The sequence below is a fragment of the Emiliania huxleyi genome (assembly GCF_000372725.1).
Source record: "Emiliania huxleyi CCMP1516 unplaced genomic scaffold EMIHUscaffold_72, whole genome shotgun sequence".
Lineage (NCBI taxonomy): Eukaryota > Haptophyta > Isochrysidales > Noelaerhabdaceae > Emiliania > Emiliania huxleyi.
In genome coordinates this window covers 358,334-378,568 of record NW_005196603.1, presented here as the reverse complement: position 1 = coordinate 378,568, position 20,235 = coordinate 358,334, and the positions used below count along the sequence as shown (strand labels likewise).

At 67.7% G+C, this 20,235-nt stretch overlaps 5 protein-coding genes across 5 annotated transcripts; 2 read left to right on the top strand and 3 right to left on the bottom strand.

Moving 5' to 3' along the window:
* Nucleotides 1-6,752: 6,752 nt before the first annotated feature.
* EMIHUDRAFT_217128 (class II aldolase and Adducin N-terminal domain-containing protein) lies at nucleotides 6,753-7,601 on the top strand (the record flags this gene model as incomplete). The annotated part of the gene is made up of 1 exon (XM_005761214.1): nucleotides 6,753-7,601. One exon carries the CDS (start codon nucleotides 6,753-6,755, stop codon nucleotides 7,599-7,601), a length of 849 nt encoding a protein of 282 aa, XP_005761271.1.
* Nucleotides 7,602-7,660: 59 nt separating this feature from the next.
* EMIHUDRAFT_217127 (hypothetical protein) lies at nucleotides 7,661-10,026 on the top strand (the record flags this gene model as incomplete). Its single annotated transcript, XM_005761213.1, has 5 exons — nucleotides 7,661-7,897; nucleotides 7,970-8,101; nucleotides 8,243-8,410; nucleotides 8,498-8,743; nucleotides 9,910-10,026. The coding sequence occupies 5 exons, from the start codon at nucleotides 7,661-7,663 to the stop codon at nucleotides 10,024-10,026; spliced, it is 900 nt and encodes a 299-aa protein (XP_005761270.1).
* Nucleotides 10,027-10,405: 379 nt separating this feature from the next.
* EMIHUDRAFT_438237 (hypothetical protein) lies at nucleotides 10,406-11,071 on the bottom strand. Its single transcript, XM_005761212.1, has 2 exons — nucleotides 10,702-11,071; nucleotides 10,406-10,635 (listed from the first exon to the last, which is right to left on the bottom strand). The coding sequence occupies exon 1, from the start codon at nucleotides 11,059-11,061 to the stop codon at nucleotides 10,735-10,737; it is 327 nt and encodes a 108-aa protein (XP_005761269.1). The 5' UTR covers nucleotides 11,062-11,071; the 3' UTR covers nucleotides 10,406-10,635; nucleotides 10,702-10,734.
* Nucleotides 11,072-16,888: 5,817 nt separating this feature from the next.
* EMIHUDRAFT_438236 (hypothetical protein) lies at nucleotides 16,889-19,150 on the bottom strand. The gene is made up of 8 exons (XM_005761211.1): nucleotides 18,621-19,150; nucleotides 18,445-18,543; nucleotides 18,288-18,370; nucleotides 18,132-18,204; nucleotides 17,943-18,058; nucleotides 17,817-17,862; nucleotides 17,600-17,751; nucleotides 16,889-17,425 (listed from the first exon to the last, which is right to left on the bottom strand). Exons 1-8 carry the CDS (start codon nucleotides 19,117-19,119, stop codon nucleotides 17,240-17,242), a joined length of 1,254 nt encoding a protein of 417 aa, XP_005761268.1. The 5' UTR covers nucleotides 19,120-19,150; the 3' UTR covers nucleotides 16,889-17,239.
* A 210-nt stretch (nucleotides 19,151-19,360) lies between these two features.
* Nucleotides 19,361-20,035, bottom strand: EMIHUDRAFT_217123 (hypothetical protein; the record flags this gene model as incomplete). Its single annotated transcript, XM_005761210.1, has 1 exon — nucleotides 19,361-20,035. One exon carries the CDS (start codon nucleotides 20,033-20,035, stop codon nucleotides 19,361-19,363), a length of 675 nt encoding a protein of 224 aa, XP_005761267.1.
* Nucleotides 20,036-20,235: the final 200 nt, after the last annotated feature.

The window sequence follows — 20,235 nt, the reverse complement described above, 5'->3', positions numbered from 1 at the left end:
CGCTGCCCAGCTCCCCAAGGCTACCACCCTCGCCTCCTCCGCCGGACCCGCCGCGGCTGAAGCGTCCTCCGTCTTCCCCGCCGCCGCCGAGCCCGCCGCCGCCGCCGCCCCCGAGCCCGCCGCCGCCGTCGCCGCTCCCGAGCCCGCCATCGCCACCGCCCTCCCCGCCGCCACCACCGCCGTCCTCCCCGCTGCCGCCACCGCCGCCTTCGCCGCCTCCAATGCGCCGCCGCCCGCGCCGCCACCGCCACGTCCCGCGCCTCCGCAGCCTCCGCCTCATCCGCCTCCGCCGCAGCCACCGACTCTGTCGCCGCAACTCGCGCCTCCGCCTCCGCCACCTCCCGCAGCGCTGTCCCTTAGCACGACCACGACCCTTGCCCAATTCGGGCTGCAGACGAGGGTGGAGGTGGGCAGCGACGACCCGGCCTTCCTCGGCTCGTGGCACGAGGCCGTGGTTCTCGGGGTCTCCTGGAAGGGCAGCCGGTCTCGGGGTCTCCTGCAGCTGCGCGTGCGGTGCTGCTCACGCCGTCTCCACAGAGCAGAGAGGGACACGATGCGCATACCCGCCGACGGATAAACCATAGGTATGTCGAGCTGCTCGAGACGGACGAGAAGTACTGTGAGGAGGAAGTCGGTGTCGACACGGCGCGGCCTCTGCCGCCGACGTTCGACGTGTTCGACGAGTCCCTCCATTTCGCGGCGCACCCTCGCGCCTCCCCGCCGCCTCCCCTCCTCCATGTCCCGACCACCGTGCCCTCCCCGTGCAGGCGCCGCTCGAGCTCTCCCACAACGACGGCTGGTGGGAGGCGCCCGGCCGCCTCTGCATCGGCACTGGCCAGCGCCACCCGCCCCTCCTCCTAGTCACCACATTGAGCCATGTAGGTGCTTTTTGTCAGCTCGGAGGGCGGGCTGATGACCGTCTGGTCGCCGCAGCACGATGCGCTCGCGCTCGGCCCGCCCTTCCCCGCTTCAGCTCGCCCCATAAGGGCAATGTTCTTCCAAATAGGAGTTCCATTGCGTGCCGCTGGAGCTGTTGCGCCCGGCTTGGCGCTGGGTGGCGCAGGAGCTGCGGTGGGAGAGGCGGGCGGCTGCTTCGGAGGCGGAGGTCTCGGCGCTCGGGGTGGCGATGGAGGAGGCGGAGGCGGCGGAGGAGGAGGCGGAGGAGGAGGAGGAGGAGGCGGCGGAGGAGCAGGGGGGCGCCGCCGCGGCGGGGGAGGAGGAGATGGCCGAGGAGGCGGCCACGGCCGGCCCAGGGGGTGTGGTGGCAGAGGCGGAGGGGTTGAGGCTGCACCTCTGTGGCACTGGAGTGCGCCACAGTGGCACGGGCTACAGGGGCGTGACGCAGGCCCCCTACGGCCAATTCCGCGCTCAGCGCTACAAGGGGAAGCGGTGCATCTACATCGGGCTGTACGGCACCGCGGTGGAGGCAGCGGTGGCGTTCGCGCGCGTGGTCGGTGAGGCGCCGGAGAGAGAGGCGGCGGCGGGAGGTGGAGAGGAGCGGGAGGCGGCGGCGGGAGGTGGAGAGGAGCGGGAGGCGGCGGCGGGAGGTGGAGAGGAGCGGGAGGCGGCGGCGGGAGGTGGAGAGGCGGACGAGGCGCTGCCCGCCGCCGCCGCCGCCTCTGCCGCTGACCCGAGCGTGGTCCGTGAGTCGGAGATTGCGCCGCAGGCTCGCCCCGCCTCCCGCTCGCCCACACGCTCTTGCGCCGCAGGCTTGCCCGATCCGCGGTTGTGCTGCCCCGTCGCAGACGAACTGGTGGCGCGACGAGCAGGGCAAGCCGGTGTGGAGGAAGAACCACCCGACCCGAGACGCCGAAGGACACGATACCGAGGAGCGCAAGCTATTCCGCAACGCTTCCGCAAGCTATTCCGCAAAGAAGAAGCGGAAGCAGTGGAAGTTGGACGGGGGGAAGGGCCGGCCGAAGCTCCTCGAGGACCAGGTGCGCGCCAATCACTCCCTCGCCAAACTCACCCCTCCCTTCCCTTGCACACAGGCTCCGATCATCGACCCAAGAGGTCAATGATTCGGTCTTCTGCGCTGAGGCGCACAAGGCCAGCAGGTGGGGCCGGCGCGACGAGCTGTTGAACGCCGCCGAGAAGATGCGCCGTAGATAGCTCGCCGTAGCTGCACGTCCTGTGTGTTCGCCTTGTGTGTTCGCAGGAAAGAATGAAGGCGTTGCTGGAGGGACTGCGATCGGAATTTGTGGCCGACCCTCTCAACGGCGAGAAGAAGGCGGCGCTGCAGATGGCGCTCCCGCACGCGCCGGACAAGCTGCTCTCGGGCTTTGTGCGGCGCGCGCGTGACGAGCTCGTGAGGTTGCCTGAGGTGGCGCAGGTGGAGAGGCTGCTCTCCTCTTACCTGGACGACCCGTTCGACGCCGACAACGAGCGCGCGCTGCTGCACGTTGCGCGCCGAGGGACTGGGCCTTTGCCGGCGCATTTGAAGCCTGTGATTCTTCGTGCACAGCAGGCGCTGCACCACCATGAGATGCTGCGGCGGGAGGCACGGCTGCCGCCGACACGGTGTCGGCATTCTCGACGCGTCCGTGACGGATCCTCGACGCTCCCACATCATGTAGGCTTTGCCGGCCAAGGATGCCGCTGCGGCCATCGCTGAGCTCTCCTCGGACCACGCAGCGCTGGTGCGTGTGTGCGGGACCGCCCTCGCGGCCGCGCACGTGGACTCCAGCCTGATGCAAGCTGCGGTTGACGCGTATTGCGCGGCACTGCCAGTGCCGGAGGCGTGCGTCGTGCACTGGCGGCGTCAGTTTGGTGGCCTGCACAAAAATGTGCGGTTTCTCGCGTCAAGGACGGCGGCGCGCGAGCGGAGCGCCAGAGCACAAGATGCCCCCGCATAGCGGCTCAAATTCGTCTGCCATGACTAGGTCCGCCTCGAGCATGCGATCGCCGTTTTCCGGCGGCTGCCGGTCGCCAGCAGGAACGCTACGAGCCGCGGCATCCCGCCCCGGGTCTTGGCAGCGCTGGCAACAAAGGGGCCGCCGTCCGAGGTCGCGAGCGCGGTCCGGATCGCGTTGGCGGAGGAGGGCGAGGAGCTGCAGCTCGACGAGGAGCGGCGGCAACACGGCCGCTGCGAACGGCTAGAGCTTCACTAGCGTCCACTCTGTTACAGGCGGCGCTGACGGAGGCACTGCAGGCGTTTACGCTGCCGACGGCCGCGCTGGTACGGATCGACAGTCTCGACTCGGATGCGCGCTACACGCTGGCGCAGGCGAGCATCGGCGCGACGGTCTGTTCGACGCTCAAGTACGCCCTCAAGCCGGAGCTGCAGCTGCTCGCGAGCAAGGGGCTGATCCGAGAGGACCTGGCCGAGAGGCTCGCGTGCGCCGCAGTCAAGGCGGGAGCAAGGCTCGCAAGAAAGCACGCGTTCAACTCGGCGGGTGTTTCTGTTCGCTTGATCTTTTATGAGGAGTTCGACATCACGCTCGACGAGCTGCTCGAGGTGATCGCGGTCGTGTACGAGAACCAGCCGAGCGACCCTGCGTCAAAGGCGCCGTGGAGCATCTACATCTACTGGTCGCTGCATTCGCGCAAGAGCAAGACGCGCGAGCTCTTTGGCGGCGACTACGCAGAGGCCAAGCCGGGCGACAGCATGCGGCTCGACCGCACCGGCGAGCCGCTCTAACAGCTGCCGTTGAACACGGCGTCTCTTCACGCTTCTATGTTTTGAATAGGCGCGCCTCGCTACGTCACCGCCGCCCGAGGCGAGGCTGTGAGCGGCGTCTCTTCACGCGTTCAATGTGATGAACAGGCGTCCCAGGCGTGAGCAACACGCTTGTGGTCGAGCAGCGCTACACGAAGGCGATGTCGGACCTCATGAAGTGGAGCCTCTCGGCGGAGGCCAAGGCAGGCACGCCCGCGCTGCGCAGGCTGTGCGAGATTGCGTGGTGCTGGAAGGCGGCTCTGGTGGGCCAGCAATTCGGTTTTGCGCCGAACCGCGAGACGGGGGAGGAGGGGCTGTACGGCCTCCAGGCCGGCGCGCAGGGTCTGATGAACGAGATGGAGAAGTGGGTGCGCGGCGACAAGATCTTTGCGAAGATCTTCGCCTCGGGGCGCAAGCGCACGGGCCGCGGCCCGGACGAGTCTTGGTAGGAGGACTGAATCGGACTTATACACAGTGGTGTGTCTTCACAGAGGCAGAGGACGACGGGAGGCGCACGAGAACTAGGCATCCCTCAGGGGGGCTGGACCGTAGTCACAAGTCAGTCTGCTTTTTGCCCGCTCTTTCTTTTCTTTTCTGCCCTCAGAACTAGGCATCCCTCAGGGAGAGGGGCTGGACCGATTTCAGTCTGCGTTTTCTTTCCGGACGCCCTGCCCGAAGCCGCCGAGCGTCCCGAAGTCAAGCAAGCGCAGGTCGCAATTCTTCTCCCGCGCAAACCGGTATAGTCGCCGCCCTTGTAGGGGGGCGTCACAGGTGCCTCCGCCTCCGCCTCCCCCTCGCTCTCCTCTCCTCCTCCTTCCTCTTCCGCCGCCTCCCCCCCCTCCCCCCCTCTGGCCGTGGCCATGCAGCATGCCCTATCACTAAGTCGAGCAGCTCGCGGTGTTGCCGAAGGCGACAAAAGCCCCCATTCCAGCCGAGCCGGTCGCCACCCTTGCACTTAAGCGAGCTCGTAAGCACTCCAAGTGCTCCAAGTAAGTTTCAAGTCGCCAATGAGGCGCACATGCCCTTTGCCGATGTTCGCCGCCGCCACGTCGAGCGAAGGGTCTTGACGAGTCGTTTGAGCAGGAGTTTGTGTCTTGTCGCGTGCTTCGCACGCGGGTTGACCATTGCGGCATCGCCGAGTTCTTCGTGCGGCTTGCCGTTTGGCGCCTTCTTGCCCGCCTCCACCGCCTGGCAGGCAACATCGAGCGGGAGGCCGAGGCGGCGCTGAACTGTAATGCGCATCGCCCACGTCTCCATCTTCATATCAACATCCCGCATGGGGATCGCATACCATTCAGGTGGAAAGCGCCAGCCCCCTTCTGGCTGACTGCGACGAAACGAACCGCCTCGCGCCCCCCCCCCCCCCCCCAGCACTTGTGGTTCTTGCACCTGCCAGTCCTCCTACTTTTGGCAGGCTTGTAGCGGCCGCCCCTCTTGGACGCCTCGCTGACGAAAGCTTCGGCGAGGGCGAGCCAGTTGCGAGGAAGTACGCCGGAGGTGTACCGTCGCTGCGCCTGCTCGAAGAACTCGTTGGTAGACGAGAACTCGGAAAGAGGCAGCAGCTCCGCCGCCGGCGTAAGTTGGGCGGGTGGTAGCCTTCCTAGCGGCGCCGCGGACACAGCGTGGTCTCCTTGAAGGGTCCGATGACGTCCATGTACAGCGTGCGCCCGTCCCACTTGCGCCACGTCTCGCCGACGTCGTCGTCCCACCCTGCCACCGCTGGTCGTCTTTCTCGCCGCGGAACGTTGAGTCGCACTGGGCGAGGTGCTGGTAGAGCCCGCACGTCCTTCAGGCCGACGTGCGGCAGCACCATCTGCACCAACCGCGTCGCTAGTCTCGCCAGTCTCGGCCACCCCTCGAAGCGAAGCAGCTTCCTCCCCGACGCTCTACGTGCCTCCCCGTCTTTGTAGCCTGGCGTTTGTGCCCCGTTTGTGCCGCGTCCCGTGCCCCCGAGTTCATAGTTAGATGTCTGGCACGGCAAGGGCGCGGACTGGTGCAGACTGGCACACAGACCCTTACATCAGCCCTGGCAGGCGGGCACGCGGGACATGCACAGGCGCCAAGGGGCGCAGAACCGACCTAACCCGTCGGAGGTGGGGGGAAGGGAGTACCGCCGGGTTCCCCTGCGTGAGCGCAAGAGTAACCCCAAGAGGGCTGAAGATGAGCGGTGCGCGCAGGGGTCGGCGTGACGGGGCGAGGGACGCGCCGCGCGGGGCGCCGCCTCACCGGCCCAAGTGGCGCAGGGCGAGGCGGCGAGAACCGAGCGAGCACGTCCTCGTGAGCCCCGTGGCTCCAACCAGGCCCTTCCTTTTTTGAGCAGGTTGTGACGCCGCGCGAGCGACGCTCCGAGATCGCCCGAGATAGCGCGGCGCGGCGGTGGGTGAGGTGGGGTGGGGTGGAGTGGAGTGGCGTGGAGCTCCGGGATTGCGCGAGTTGTGCGAGATCGCCCGAGGTCACGCCGCGCGGCCCGAGATCACCCGAGATCGCGCGGCCCGAGATCACGCGGCGCGGCCCGGGGCGGAGTGGATGGGTTGGGAGCGAGGGGGCGGAAGTGTTCAGTGCGGTAGATCGGTCAGTCGGGGCGCGTGAGCCGGACTTGTGAGCCGGACGGCTTCATTTCTCTCTGCGTTGTTGAGCCAGGACTCAACATACTCGTTCTGTTGCCGTCCCAAACTGTCACTCCCCTCTCTCCCGGCCGGGGTGGGGCGCGCGCGGGGGCGGCGGGTGTGCGGCGAGTGTGCGGGATGTCTGTGGGCCCGAGTGCGATATGCCATGTCCGTCTTGCGTTGTTTCATTTCATCGAAGGCAAAGTAAAAAAAGAAAAGGAAATTCCCCGTCCACGTCTGTCCGATGAGCGGTAAGATCGGCGCTAAACAGGCGATAAACGCAATTTAAATCTATTTCTAGGGCGGTAAATTCACGCTTAGGCATCCCTCGGTGGGAGGGTGGTTTGACTTTGCCGCAGAGGCCGTCCCTAGCTGTGAACAGCAAAACGGGACCGTATCCTAGTCGTTGTTACAGAGGAACGCCGCCAGCACAGCGCTCCAGCTTCGCCGTGCGCCCTTCGAGACGTAATCAGTCTCGCCGGTCTGTCATGCTACGCCGTCTACCGCACGTTATTTCCAGCCAATCGCGACGCCTCAGCACGGCCTCCGCACCCGCGGCTGCCGCGTCGCTGCTCCGCCAGGACCGCGTCGACCTGGCGGCCGCGTACCGCCTCTGCCACTCGTTTGGCTTCGCGGAGGGCGTGTGCAACCACCTGACGATGGAGGTCGCACCCGACCGCTACCTCCTGGTGCCGCACGGCCTGCTCTGGTCCGAGGTCGGGGCGGACGACCTGCTGCTGCTCGACGCCGACGGCAACATCCTCGAGGGACGCGGCGAGGCCGAGATCTCCGCCTTTTACATCCATCGCGCGGTGCACCAGGCGCAGGGAGAGGCGGCGCGCTGCGTCTTCCACACGCACATGCCGCACGCGACCGCGCTGACAGTACTGACCGACAACCAGCTGCCAATGGTCCACCAGAACTGCCTCAAGTTCTTTGGCGAGGTCGCCTCGTACGACCGGTACCACGGCCTGGTGCACGACGGCGACGAGGCCTCGCGCATCGTCGACGCCTTCGGCTCGGCGCGCTGCCTGATGATGGCCAACCACGGCGTGATCGTCACGGGCGAGACGGCGGCGGAGGCCTTCGACTCGCTCTACTACCTCGAGCAAGCGGCCAAGCTCGTCACGATCGCCATGTCGACGGGCCGGCCGCTCCGCCCGATCGACCCGGCCGTCTGCGCGGCGACGGCCGAGGCGATGCGCGACGAGCGGCCGCTCTACGCGCGACGGCACTTTGACGCGCTGCGCCGCACCATGCTGCGCGGCCAGGACTACGGGCAGTGCGAGGGCGAGGACCTTGACGCGTCGCGGCACGCGCCCAGCCCGTACTCGTGAGTCGACGGCGTCAATGAAACACCGGCTCACAAAAAAAGAAATCTGCGATCGCGTCCACGATGAGCAATCGCGAGGAGCGATGGGAGGCGCTTCGGATGTACCTCTGGCCGGCCGGCGCGCCGCCTGAGGCGGCCAGCAGCTGGGCCGGCGACGGTGCAGAGCCGAGCCCCTCCGACGCGGACGAGCTGCAGCAGCGCGGGCAGGAGATGCAGTCGCGCGGCGAGGAGCTCGCGCTCAAGGGCGCCGAGCTCCAGCTGCGCGGCCAGGAGCTGCAGCTTGCGGGCGAGGAGCTGTCGGTGAGGCATTCTGGGCGGGAGGAGTACCCACCCGGCGCAGCCAGCCCGCCGCGGACGCCGGCGACGCGGCAGGCGAGCGGAGAGCGGCGCCCCTTCCCACGCCCGCCGCCGACGGTGCGGCACGCGAGGCTGCACGAGGCCGGCGGCGAAGAGGGCAGCGGCCTGGCGGAGCTTTCAGAGCGAGCGGCGAGTGAGGGCAGGGGCGTGGAGGGCGGAGCGTGCGAGGGCGGAGGGAGGGAGGGCGGAGGGAGGGAGGGCGGAGGGAGGGCGGAGGGAGGGAGGGAGGGACGGGCGAGCTCCGAGGCCGCCGACGCGGGCCGCGTCGAGCCGCGCGCGCTCGCGGAGGATCTCACGCCGCGCGCCGCCGAGGCGCTGGCCAGCGCGCACGCCGAAGCGGGAGCGTTGCGGCGGCAGCTGCGCGAGCAGGCGGCGGAGATGCGGGCGCGAGACGCGCTCATCAGCGCGCAGCAGTCCGCTATTCGGCGGCTGGAGACGCTTCTCGAGGGCGCGCCGGTGCGGAGCGACGGGCCGGGGGGCGGGCAGCTTGGACGGCAGCCTGGAGTGGGACATCTCACTGGAGCCGGACAGCCTGGAACGCAGTCTGGAGCCGGACAGCTTGGAACGCAGTCTGGAGCCGGACAGCCTGGAACGCAGTCCGGCTGCCAGGAGGGGGTGGGCGAGGATGCGGGCGAGGGCGACATCGAGGTGCTCTTCTCGTCGCGCCACGGCTTATCGCCCGCGTGGCGGGGCGGCGCCTGCAGGAAGGGCGGGCGGGCGCAGTGCCGGGTCGCGTGCGACACATTCGGCGAAGACTTCGGCGAAGACTTCGGCGAGGAGGCGGCGGAGGTGGTGGTGGAACAGGCGTCGGAGGCGGAGGCGGAGGCGGCGGAGGCGGAGGCGGCGGTGGCGGCGGTGGCGGTGGCGGCGGCGGTGGCGGCGGAGGCGGAGGCGGCGGCGGCGGTCAAGGCAGAGGCGGGTGTTGATCGAGACACTGTGGGCGGGCGGCGGGTGCTTGCTGGACATGCCGCTGTGGATGGGAGGAGGATGCTCGACGGCGTCGCGAGCCTGACGGCGCGGATGCGGACGGCGCGCGTCGCTTGCTGCGGCAGCCCGCCAGGCCCGCGAGCGAGCGTTCCGCTGCCGCTGCCGCCGCCTTTGGAGAGCGAGGACGCGCCGCCGCTGTCGCACCGCATCCACCGCCTCGCTGCCATGCGCGGAACCCTAGAATCAATCTCCCCATCTCTCCCCATCTCTCCCCATGTCTCGCTGTACGGCACCCTGGAAGCGGAGTACGTGTGCTTGTACCCCACCTAGCGCCCGAGAGGGCCACGTGTTCAGCTGTCTTCATCCGCATTCCGCTGTATTCACTGTCTCCCTCTCCGTTGTATTCACGCGGTGCTCTGAACACACTGCACAAAGAATACCGTATTCGTGCCCTGAAGTTGGCGTATTCAGCACGTAGGCTCGGCACAGCGCAGGGTCGAGCCCCCCCCGCCGCAGCGGTGGCGGAGGCTAGCGGCGGCGGCGGCGGCGGCGGCGGCGGCGGCGGCGGCGGCGGCGGCGGCGGCGGCGGCTGCGGCGGCGGCGGCGGCGGCGGCGGCGGCGAGCGCCGCGACCCCCCCCCGCCTTTGCCACACCCGTCGCTGCAGCAGCAGCCGCCGCCGCCAGACCCCCTCGAGGCGCTCCGCAGGCTGCGCGACACGCTGCAGCGGCAGCGCGCGCCGCCCCCCGCCGCGGCGTCGCGTCCGTCCGCTGCGCAGCCGGCGCCGCCGGCCGCCGCCGTGTCGCCGGCCATGCCGCCGCCACCGCCGCCGCCGGCCGTGGCAGCGTCGGCAGACGCCGCGTCGTGGCCCGACTTTGCGGGAGGCGTAGCGCACTCGCCGGGGTCGTCCGCCGCGTCGCCAAACACCATCCTCCAAGCGCACCTCTCTTCGGACGCCCTTGCTCGGGTTGCGTCGCTGGTTGGTGGTACCACGAGCCCCGCAGGCTCCCTCGCACCCTCGCCGCCGCAGCACGGCAGCTCGTCGCCCGCCGCGTCGTCGTTCGCCACGTCGCCCGCCGAGCCGACACCGGACTTTGCGCGCGTCTCCGCCAACTTGCAGCAGCTGCGCGCAGCCTGCAGCCCGTAGCCCCCCACACAGGGCAGTTCGCGCTTTTGGGGAGAGGTTCCTCCTTTCCGCTCCCCCCGCAAGGCACGAGGCGGTCACGTGTTTCTCGTGCGTACGTCGCGCGAAGCCCACGCGCGCCACGGCTTAAGGGGACAGCGACTCTTGTGGGTCTCACTGTACGATGCTTCGCACCGCCACGGCTCTGCGCCTGCGCGGGGCCGCGCTGCCACACGCTCCTCACTAGTGTGTTTTTTACGGGGCACGCGAAACCAACCGGGAGACGCGGGAGTTGTTCTCTATAGAGCTAGTGTGTACCGTGCACAAGCACACACGCCCATGGCTGCGGTGCCCCCCCCCCCGCGCTCACGCGCGGCCGCGTCGCAGTGTGTGGCCAAGTGTGGCTCGCACGCGGGTCGCGGCTCTCTCTCTACGATAGCGTGTGAGAGAAGCGCTCTCTAAAGCGCGGTGCCGGGGCGCCGCGATCCACAAGCCTGAGCACCCTCCGCTCGGTTCCTTTGGTGGCTAGAGGCACCAGCCTGTACTCGCGGGTAAGCTCGGCCATCTGGAGCATCATGGCTCGCTCTCCTGCTGTTGAAGGAATGGCGTGAGAGCGCGAAAGAGCGCCCGGAGTTCGAGCAGGAAGGCTCCTTCGAGCGGGACGCCGGGGTCGTCACATCCATGGCGGTGGACCTTGAGTTCATGATACTGTCTCCCAGGCAACCGCGTCTCCTACTGCGACATCGTATTCGGCTCGCACTCGAGCACCCTCCGCTCGCCGCCGTTGTACTCGTACGACGCGCTGCGGCTGCGCTGCCGCTCCGTGTCCCACGAGCCGAGCCCAGCCTCGAGGTTCCGCATTGTGGTCTCCATATGCTCACGCATCTCGACCGGCGAATAGGCCGCGGGCCGGTCGGCCGTCACGAAGGGTCGCAGCGGCGCCACGAGCGTGTGCGGCGCGAACGCATTGAAGCGGATGATTGAATCGCGTGCGTGGTGCGTTGGTAGCACCCGGTGCGGCGTCGCAAGCAGCACGCCATTCGTGAGGCGCTCGAGCATGTCGCCGACCGTGACGACAAACTCGCCCGGCCGGACCGGCGCGTCCACCCACCCGCCATGCCCGCCGCCGCCGCGCTGCCGCGGCATCAGCTGCAACCCAGGTGCATTCTGGTGCATCAGCGTGAAGCACTCAAAGTCTGTATGCGGCCCGATGCCGGTTGTGTCCGCAAGCGCGCTGCCAGCCCTGTTCACACCACCAGCTGTGAACTAGGCCCACGCGAACGACGCGACGGCCGGGCGCGCCCGCCCTCCACCGTCGCCCGGGTAGTGGAGCAAGCGGATCGTGCCAAAGTCGCCAGCGCCGTCCTCAAACATCTGCAGCAACGTGCGCGGCGGCACCGACAGCGCCTAGGCGGCAAGTGGGGCCGCGGAGGAAACGGTCCGTGTCGAGACAGTATCATGTCTCGCCTCTCTCTCCCTGTCTATTCCGCGCCCGCTCGAAGCCTGCCAGCAGCACTCTCGCGACGGCGTCCTGTTCACAGCTGCGCGAGTGTCGCTGCGGACGCGGAGTGGGGGAGTGGCAGGGAGAGCCGACGCCTACTTGGGGGGGGCGTAGCGGTCGTCCGGCATTACAACTGTGCTATCAAGGAAGGTGGAGAGAGCCCTGGGTGGGTGGGTGGGTGGGTGGGTGGGTGCACTCCCATATCTTCATTGACGAGGCCTGGCGGGCGTAGCAATCGTCCAACACAGCCGCGAACGGCGGGTCGAGCTCGGCGGCAGACGGGTAGCGCGCATCGCCCTCGGTGACGCCTGACTCGAACACGCGCCACGAATCAGCCCGCCCGCCCTCGGTGACGCCTCGGGCGTGTGTTCTAATCTCGGCCGCATCTCGCGTGATTGCCAGACTCAACAACGAATCCAGTGCAACGGTGTGAACAAACGGCAGAGGCGGCAGGCCGGATTGCGGGCACCGTCGCCCAGCGAGAGTCGCGCACGGGAGTAGTCCCAGCCGCACACCCGCGCCGCGGCGCCCTCCGCCTCGTACTGCAGCTCTGGCTGGCCGATGTCTGGACCGCTGTACACGCCGGTGCCGCCGCGCTGCCGGTACTTGTGCTTGACGGCGGCCGGGAGGGCGTGGCAGCGCCCGGAGTAGGCGTACAGGCTGCGGATGTACTCTGCCGACAGGCCCTCCACGTTGGCCGCGTAAAAGTAGCCATAGTCGCCGAGCGCCGCGCCGAGCGCTGACGCCTCGGCGTCGCTTCCGCGCTTGAGCTTCTCGACGTCGATGATTGGGTGGCCGCACTCGGTGAGAGGGCACAGCGAAGACATGCAGCGGAGGCGCTGACCTCGACAGGGGAGGCGAGCTAGGCGAGCGAGCGACATTCGCGCTCAAGCCTCCGTCAACAGGTGGGTGTTTCTTTTCCAAGAGCTGGGGCAGGTGCATGTGGCCTTGAGTTATGTGTACGCCAACTCAGGGTGTGTGGCAGCCCGCTGGCTGTGTGTCTTGTGAGCTTGTTTGTGTCTGTGTGTCGCTCGTGCGTGTCGTCATCATCTGTCCGGCGTCCACCCATACCGCGTTGGTGTCCAGTCTTCCGAGCCTGGCTGTTCTTCACCTTTCTACCTACCTACCTAAGAGCTAACGTGTGTGTGTGTGTGTGTGTGTGTGTGTGTGTGTGTGTGTGTGTGTGTGTGTGTGTGTGTGTGTGTGTGTGTGTGTGTGTGTGTGTGTGTGTGTGTGGTGTGTGTGATCGCTAACACTCACACATTGAATTGTCACCGCCAGTGAGTGCGAGATAGGGCTGGCCGCTGGCGGCTAGCCCGTGAGGAGGGGGACCATAGACACCTCACTAACCCCACACACGGTCTCGTCCGTGCCTCGCCGGCCGGCGAGATTGCTAGAGGTGGAGCAAGCCTGCTCTAGCCTCGCATATTACCTCCTGTCGTCTGTTGTGATGTTGTGCCCTTGTTTGTTTCTCTTGGCACCTTGGAGTGCTGGGGGGGGCGACAGGAGGAATGTGGCCCTGAGTTATGTGTACGCCAACTCAGGGTGTGTGGCAGCCAGCTGGCTGTGTGTCTTGTGAGCTTGTTTGTGTCTGTGTGTCGCTCGTGCGTGTCGTCATCATCTGTCTTGCGTCCACCCATACCGCGTTGGTGTCCAGTCCGAGCCTGGCTGTTCTTCACCTTTCTACCTACCTACCTACCTATTACGTACTTATAGCTTACTGGGAGAAAAGAGAGACTCTCTCTCTCTCACTTGTACGAAAACACTGGGGGGTGATAGGTCCTCCTCGGGGGGGAGGGTAGCCTGGGGGGGCTCCGAAGCACTATTTTCAGCCTATTTCGGGGGGGGGAAGGGTCTAAGGGCACCCTCCCCCCCTTTCCTGTACTCAGATTCTCCCATTTCACTCTGGGGGAGGGTTTTAGAGGGGGGAGGGCCACCCTCCTCGCGTGCCTCGATCACAATCCGTTTCGCGTTGGGGGAGGGTTGTACGAGGGGAGGGTCGGGCATGCGTCTGCGTCCTCAATCATAATCATTTCGCGCTCGGGGAGGGTTGCACGAGGGGAGGGTCGTGCATGCATCAGTGTTGTCACACCGTCGTCCGCTCTCATTCTCTCACCCACCCCACCTCCCCTCCCTCCTGTCGCAGCCTCCCTGCCCACCATTCTCACGCCTGCGGAGCAGGGGCCAAAACATCTACTATATGGTAGTACACGGTACTACGAGGCAGTACGACGATATAATCGTCGCGGCTTCGTGTTCCGAGGCCGTGAGGTTTTGCGTACGTCGAAAACATGTATAGATCTCGAGACCTAGCTATCTAAAGCATGCAATATAAATATAATATGAATATTATATGGCTGCACAAGACAGCCATGTCAACACCATCATGCACAACCCGCGAGCATGCTGTACTATTGCGTAGTACACACAACCGCGCGCATCCACCAGCGCCCGCGACCCCCCCGTCCGACACACGCGATCACGAGAACGTCCACCGATCCCCACGACGATTCCGGCGCGGCGGCGGAGGCGGTGAGGGCGGAGGCGGAGAGGGCGGAGGGCGCAGGGGTGGTGAGGGTGGGGGTGGTGAGGGCGGAGGTGGTGAGGGCGGAGGTGGCGATGGCGGAGGTGGCAAGGGCGGAGGTGGTGAGGGCGGCGGTGGTGAGGGCGGAGGCGGAGAGGGGGGAGATCGCGAGCGCAGGGGTGGTGAGGGCGGAGGTGGTGAGGGCGGAGGTGGTGAGGGTGGAGGTGGCGATGGCAGGGGTGGTGAGGGCGGAGGTGGTGAGGGTGGAGGTGGCGATGGCAGGGGTGGTGAGGGCGGAGGTGGCGGGGTCGGAGGTGGTGAGGGCGGAGGTGGTGGGGGCGGGAGTGGCGAGAGCGGAGGTGGCGAGGGCGGGGGTGGCGATGGCGGAGGTGGTGAGAGCGGAGGTGGTGATAGCGGACGTGGTGAGGGCGGAGGTGGTAAGGGCGGAGGTGGTGAGGGCGGAGGTGGCGATGGCGGGGGTGGTGAGGGCGGAGGTGGCGAGGTCGGAGGTGGCGATGGCGGGGGTGGTGAGGGCGGAGGTGGTGGGGACGGAGGTGGTGAGGGCGGAGGTGGCAATGGCGTAGTTGGCGAAGGCGGAGGTGGCGCGGGCGGAGGTAGTGAGGGCGGAGGCGGCGAGGATGGGGGTGACGAGGGCGGAGGTGGTGAGGGCGCATGCGGAGAGGGCGGTGGCGGCGGGAGCGGTGGTGGTGGGTGCGGCGGTGGCGGGAGGGGTGGTTTTTGTTTTTGTTTTTTCGCCTCGGCGGAGAGCGCGACGATGCGGCCTTTTCCGCGACCCGCACAAAGAAGAGGCGCCCTCCGTCCGCCTCGACCTGCCACCAGCTCGCGTCGACCGACCCAGCCGCGTGCCACAGATCCCCTACCGCGCTGCGCGCGCCTGCGGTGGCACTAGCACCACAAAAGGCACAGCAGACAACGGCCCCTTATGGGCAGTCGAAGAGGCCGTCATACTCCTCTGGCCTCGCCCCCCCTTCCCAACCCTCCCCTGGCTCAGGCTGAGCCTCATCCTCGCGGCGCGCAGTGCGCACCCCGCCCCGCGAAGACGAGCCCTTCCGCCGGCGTGCCTCCCGGGACTGCCGCCCGCGGCCGCCGCCCTTCCGAGAAGAAGAAGAAAGGTGCGCGGAAGAAAGGTGCGCGGAAGGAAGGAACAAAAGTCAATGCGTACCTTCCGCTCCTCGCCTCACTGGCCCTCACAGTACTGCACCTGGCCATCGGCAGGCACCGTGCGCACCTTCCTCTCCGCGCCTTTCTCGCCCTCGTAGTACTTCACGGTGCCGCTGGCAAACTCCGTGCGCACTTTCCGCTCTGCGCCTTGCTCGCCCTCGTAGTGATGCACCTGGCCGTTGGCAAGCTCAGCGCGCACCTTCCGCTCCGCTCCTCGCTCGCCCTCGAAATGCTTCACCTCGCCGCTGGAAAACTCTTTGCGCACCAGCCGCTCCGCGCCTCGCTCGTCCTCGTAGTACTGCACGCTGCCGCTGGCACACACCACGCGGACCACCCGCTCCGCACCTTTCTCACCCTCGTAGTGCGCCACGGCGCCATCGGCAAACACCGTTCGCACCTTCCTCTCCGCGCCTGCGTCGCCCTCGAAGTGCTGCACCTGGCCGCTGGCAAACTTCAGGCGCACCAACCGCTCCGCGCCTCGCTCGCCCTCGAAATGTTGCACCTGGCCGCTCCGCAAGAGACGCATCCGCAGCTTCGCGTCATTCACTTCGCCGCGCCGCAGCCTCCAGACCTCGGCTCGGCGCTCTCCAGCGCCCTCCACTTCCGACGTGAGGCGGAGCGCCGGGCTCACCCTCGCAAGCCATGGGAAGTGGTCGGCGTTGGCGCGGCGGTCGGCGGTGTATTTGCGGAGGGTGGCCTCGCTTAGCGTGTCCATGATCGACGACCCCAACGATGCGGCGAAGCGCTCGATGAGCAGCAGCCGCATCGCCACGGCGAAGAGCGGGTCCTCGAAGCGCGCCAGGCCGCTGCGAAGCGCGAGGAGGCCGAGGCGCGGCGACGCGAGGCTGAAGGCGGCGCAGTCGGAGAAGTCGTCGACGCCCTCGAGGATGCGGAGGTGCAGCTCGTGCGGCAGCTCGGCCAGCCAGTCCGTGGGCGGGGCGTCCTCCTCGGTGCGCGCTGCGCGAGGCGAGCGCCATGATGGGTGCCGGGGGGGGGCGCCGCGTGAGAAGAAGAAATCCGCGAAAAGGCCTTCCGCCTGCAATCTCTTCACTGAGAGTGCACAGCGAACACACGCAGAAATCCGAACGCTTCAGGATCGCCGCAGCCCTGTCCGTCCGCGCGCGACAACAGAAACACGGGGGCGCCCTCCACTGCCCCCCCCGAAACTATTTTGTTTTCACCACAAAAAAGAATTCCGCGGTGCGACGCAGACGGCGCGGCCCGGGCGTGGTTCAACAGAAGCTGCATGTGCGGCCGGCGTCGGCCGGCCACGCTTCAGAATCGATGCCGCCGCCGCCTGACGCCTCTCCCGCCTTTGCCGGCCGCTCGCGCTTGCCCAAGCCGGCCTCTGATCCGAATCCAGTGTCTTCGGGCCTGCCGTCTCCGCTGCAGCAGGCGCGTGATGTGCCGCGCCGCCGGCTGCGGGCCTCGCGCGAGCTGCGCAGCTCCCTCCCGCGCAGTGCTCCGGCGAAACTCGGCGCGCCCGCCCTCTTTTGATCTCCGGCCGCGGCGTCCCGCCCTCCCACCTGTCCTCTCGACTGCATTCGCCATTCCTCTTTTACATACATAATTGTGTAATTGATTATTCGGATATTCCGATATGCGTTATATCGTTCGTACATATGTGCGCGGAAGCCGGAAGCTCTCTCTCAACACAAGCCTGGGAAGAGTCAAGAGACACACAACGCCGTTCTTCAACGCGTCAACGAGAACCAGACACGTCCGCGATCGCTCCCGCGCGCGAGCAGAGCCGGCGGGGTGTGAGGGGGACACCGAGGGGCGGCAATGCTTGTGGCTGCCCGAGGGGGGGCAGCCTGCGCGACTGTGCGAGCGTCTCGCCATCCGCCAACGCCTGCGCACTCCTCCCCTGGGCAACGGGCCGCTAGTACTATCCCCGATTACTCCCCTCCACACCCCCACGCCCGGGGACTCCCACCCTCGACAGACGGCCTCTCGACGCGCCGGCGCAGAGTCGGCGGGCGGCCCTCAACGGAGATCGGCCGAGATCGCAGACGAGAAGCTGCCGAGCTCTAGCCGCCGATGGTCGTCATCGGCCGGTTCTTGGTCCGCGCAATGTCGTGCGGCGACGCGAGGCCCGCGTGGCGCGCGTGCTTTCGGCCGAGGGCAGAGGAGACGAGGGAGAGGAGCTGGGCGTCGCTTGCCCCCTCCCGCATCGCGTCGCGCAGCGAGATCTCGGAGCCGCCAAACAGGCACACCTTCGAGACGCGGGGAGATGCGGGGAGATGTGGGGGAGATGTGGGGGAGATGTGTGGGAGATGTGGGGGAGATGTGGGGGGGATGTGGAGGAGATGCGGGGAGATGGGGGGGATGGGGGGGGCGGGAGACGTGGGGAGATGTGGGGAGATCTCGGAGCCGCAAGACAGGCAAACCTTGAGCGATCCGTCGGCGGTCAGCCGGAGCCGGTTGCAGCCGCCGCAGAAGGGCTCCGTCATTGACGAGATGAAGGAGACGGACCCCTCGGCGCCCGGCCAGGAGTAGGTGCGGGCCACGTCGTGCGCGTCCGTCCGCAGGCGCCGCAGGCCTAGGAACGGTCTAGGAACGGTCTAGGAAAGGTCTAGGAAAGGTCCGTCCGCTGGCGCCGCAGGCCCGGCTGGCGCTGCGAGAGCGCGGCGAGCAGCTCGGCGGACGGGACCTGGGTTCGGGTACCGTTTAAGTAGGGGAGGGTCGTCTCGGGTACCGTGGGGGTAGGGGAGGTGTGCAGGCCCGCCGCACCAGCTTTGAGTCGGACCAGTCGTTGTCGTCAAACGGCATGAACTCGATGAAGCGGACGTCGATGGGGCGCGCGCGCGCGAGTGCGGCGAAGGCGTCGACCTCGTGCTCGTTCACACCTGGGGTAGGGGAGGATGGGTTCGGGTACCGTGGGGGTAGGGGAGAAGGCCTCGACCTCGTGCTCGTTCACACCGCGCATCACCACGCAGTTCAGCTTGAGCGGCGTGTACCCCAGCGCCAGCGCCGCGTCCACCGCGCGCAGCACCTGTGGCGGCGGGCAGTGCCAGCCGTGTCCTTCTCATTCTGCTGATTGTGGCGGTGGTGAGGGGAGGGGGGGCTGGGGAGCGCCTTTGGCAGCGCGTCGCGCCGCGTCAGCTCGAGGAATCGACCCCGCTGCAGCGTGTCGAGCGAGAGGTTGAGCTTGTCGAGGCCTGTCCCCAGCTCCAGGTGTGAAGAGACGCCGTTCGCCGCGTGTCGAGCGACAGGTGTGTGAGCTTGTCGAGGCCGGCGGCGTGCAGCGAGGGCAGCAGCCTCGACAGCGCCACACCGTTGGTTGTCATCGCGATCTGGCGCAGCCCGAGCGGCCTCAGCCCGTCCAGCGCGCCTGCACAAGAAGGCCGCGTCAGTGGGGCGAGGGAGCACCCCCCTTCGACCACGGCCCACACGGCGTGGTGATCTCGCCGACGACTGCGGCCAGGTCGGGCCGAACCGTCGGCTCGCCTCCCGTGAGGCGGATCTTGTCGACTCCGGCGCGGACGAAGAGGGCGGCGAGGCGGAGCAGCTCCTCCGCCGAGAGGAGCCGCCGCGCGTCCGTGAGCGACACGCCGTCCGCGGGCATGCAGTACGTGCAGCGCAGCGAGCAGCGCTCGGTGAGCGAGATGCGGAGGTACGTGTGGCGCCGGCCGTAGCGGTCGTCCAGGCTGGCCGCGAGAGGCGCTGCGTCGAGCTCCACCGGCCCGGCCGCCGCCGCCAGCGCGACGGCGCGCTCGGACAGCGCGGCGGCGCCGCTGCTGCTCGTCGCCGCGCCGCCTGCGCTCGGCCCGCCACCGCCCGCAAAAGCAAATAGATTGGGCGACTCCTCGGCGACGAGCTGCCGCAGCGCAGCGACGCGTGTGGGCGGCGCCGCAGAGAGGGTCGAGCGCAATCGCACGGCGCCGCGCCACAAGCGTCGCCGCGTCATACGCACGGCTGGGGGACAGGAGGCCGCGAGCCGGGAACCGAGATAAATATAAAGAATTCTGGATGATAAAATCCAAGAATTTCTTGGGTTGTGTGTCTTCTTTCTTTCTTAGAATATCTCCTCCGCCTGGAGTGTGCGCCAACGTCTGACCCACACGAACCAAATATTACACCTCCCACATCTCCTCTCCCCTCCCCTCCCTCGTCCCTCCCTTTCTCTCGGGGACCAGCACGGTCCATCTCTACGACGGCCCTCCTGCTCTCCGCCTCTCCTCCCCCGCGGCCGCCTCGAGGGAACCTTCTCGGAACCGTCCCATGGGCGCCACAGAGGCGCGGCCGGGTGCGGCGCCGCCATCCTCTCTCCGCTCGCGCTCGCCCCCACCGTCGCCAAACGGAGCAGCCAGACGCGCCTGCATCTCCGCGGTGATGCCGAGACGAGGGTGCATGTCGGCCGGGGTTGCGGACGCCTCCGACGGCGCCTCTGTGCTGTCCGACGGCTCAGGCTCGGCGTTGGGCCGAACCTTGAACGTCTGGTTGGGCTCGTTGAGCCCTCGCGAGTCGTTGCCCGCGCGCGGGCGGTGGAGGTGGCTGTGCGCGCTCCCGTGCGTAGCCGCCTTCTTCCCTCCCCTCCCGCCCTTGCCTCCGGCCGCGGCGGCACCCGCGTCGTCTGCTGCCGGCGGGAGGCCGCTGTACATCGAAAGCGAGACGCAGAGCAGCAGCATCGGCGAGCAGCCCACGAAGAGCGCGGCGAACCCCGTCATGGCGGTCAGCGCCGACGACCACTCCTTTTTTGGACGCCGTTTTGGGCGCGCCGGAGGCGGCTCCGCGCCCTCAGCCAAGAGCGGCCCGACGACAGCGGTCAGCTCGAGGCCCTCCTTGCTGATCTCGGCCAACGACGTAACGCTGCGCACCGACATCGGAAGTGCGGCGGCGGCGCAAACTGCGCAACGTACAGCGAAAAAAACTCGGCGTCGTGTGCCTTCCCCGGGCACAGCCTTTCGGTTCGTGAAGGGTCGGTGCGTGTCGTGACCCCTGGAACAGTGTGTGGGCGCCTACAGTTTTTACACTTACATCGCATGCTGCAGCTGTATGTGGGGGGGCTCCGTGCGGGCGGCGG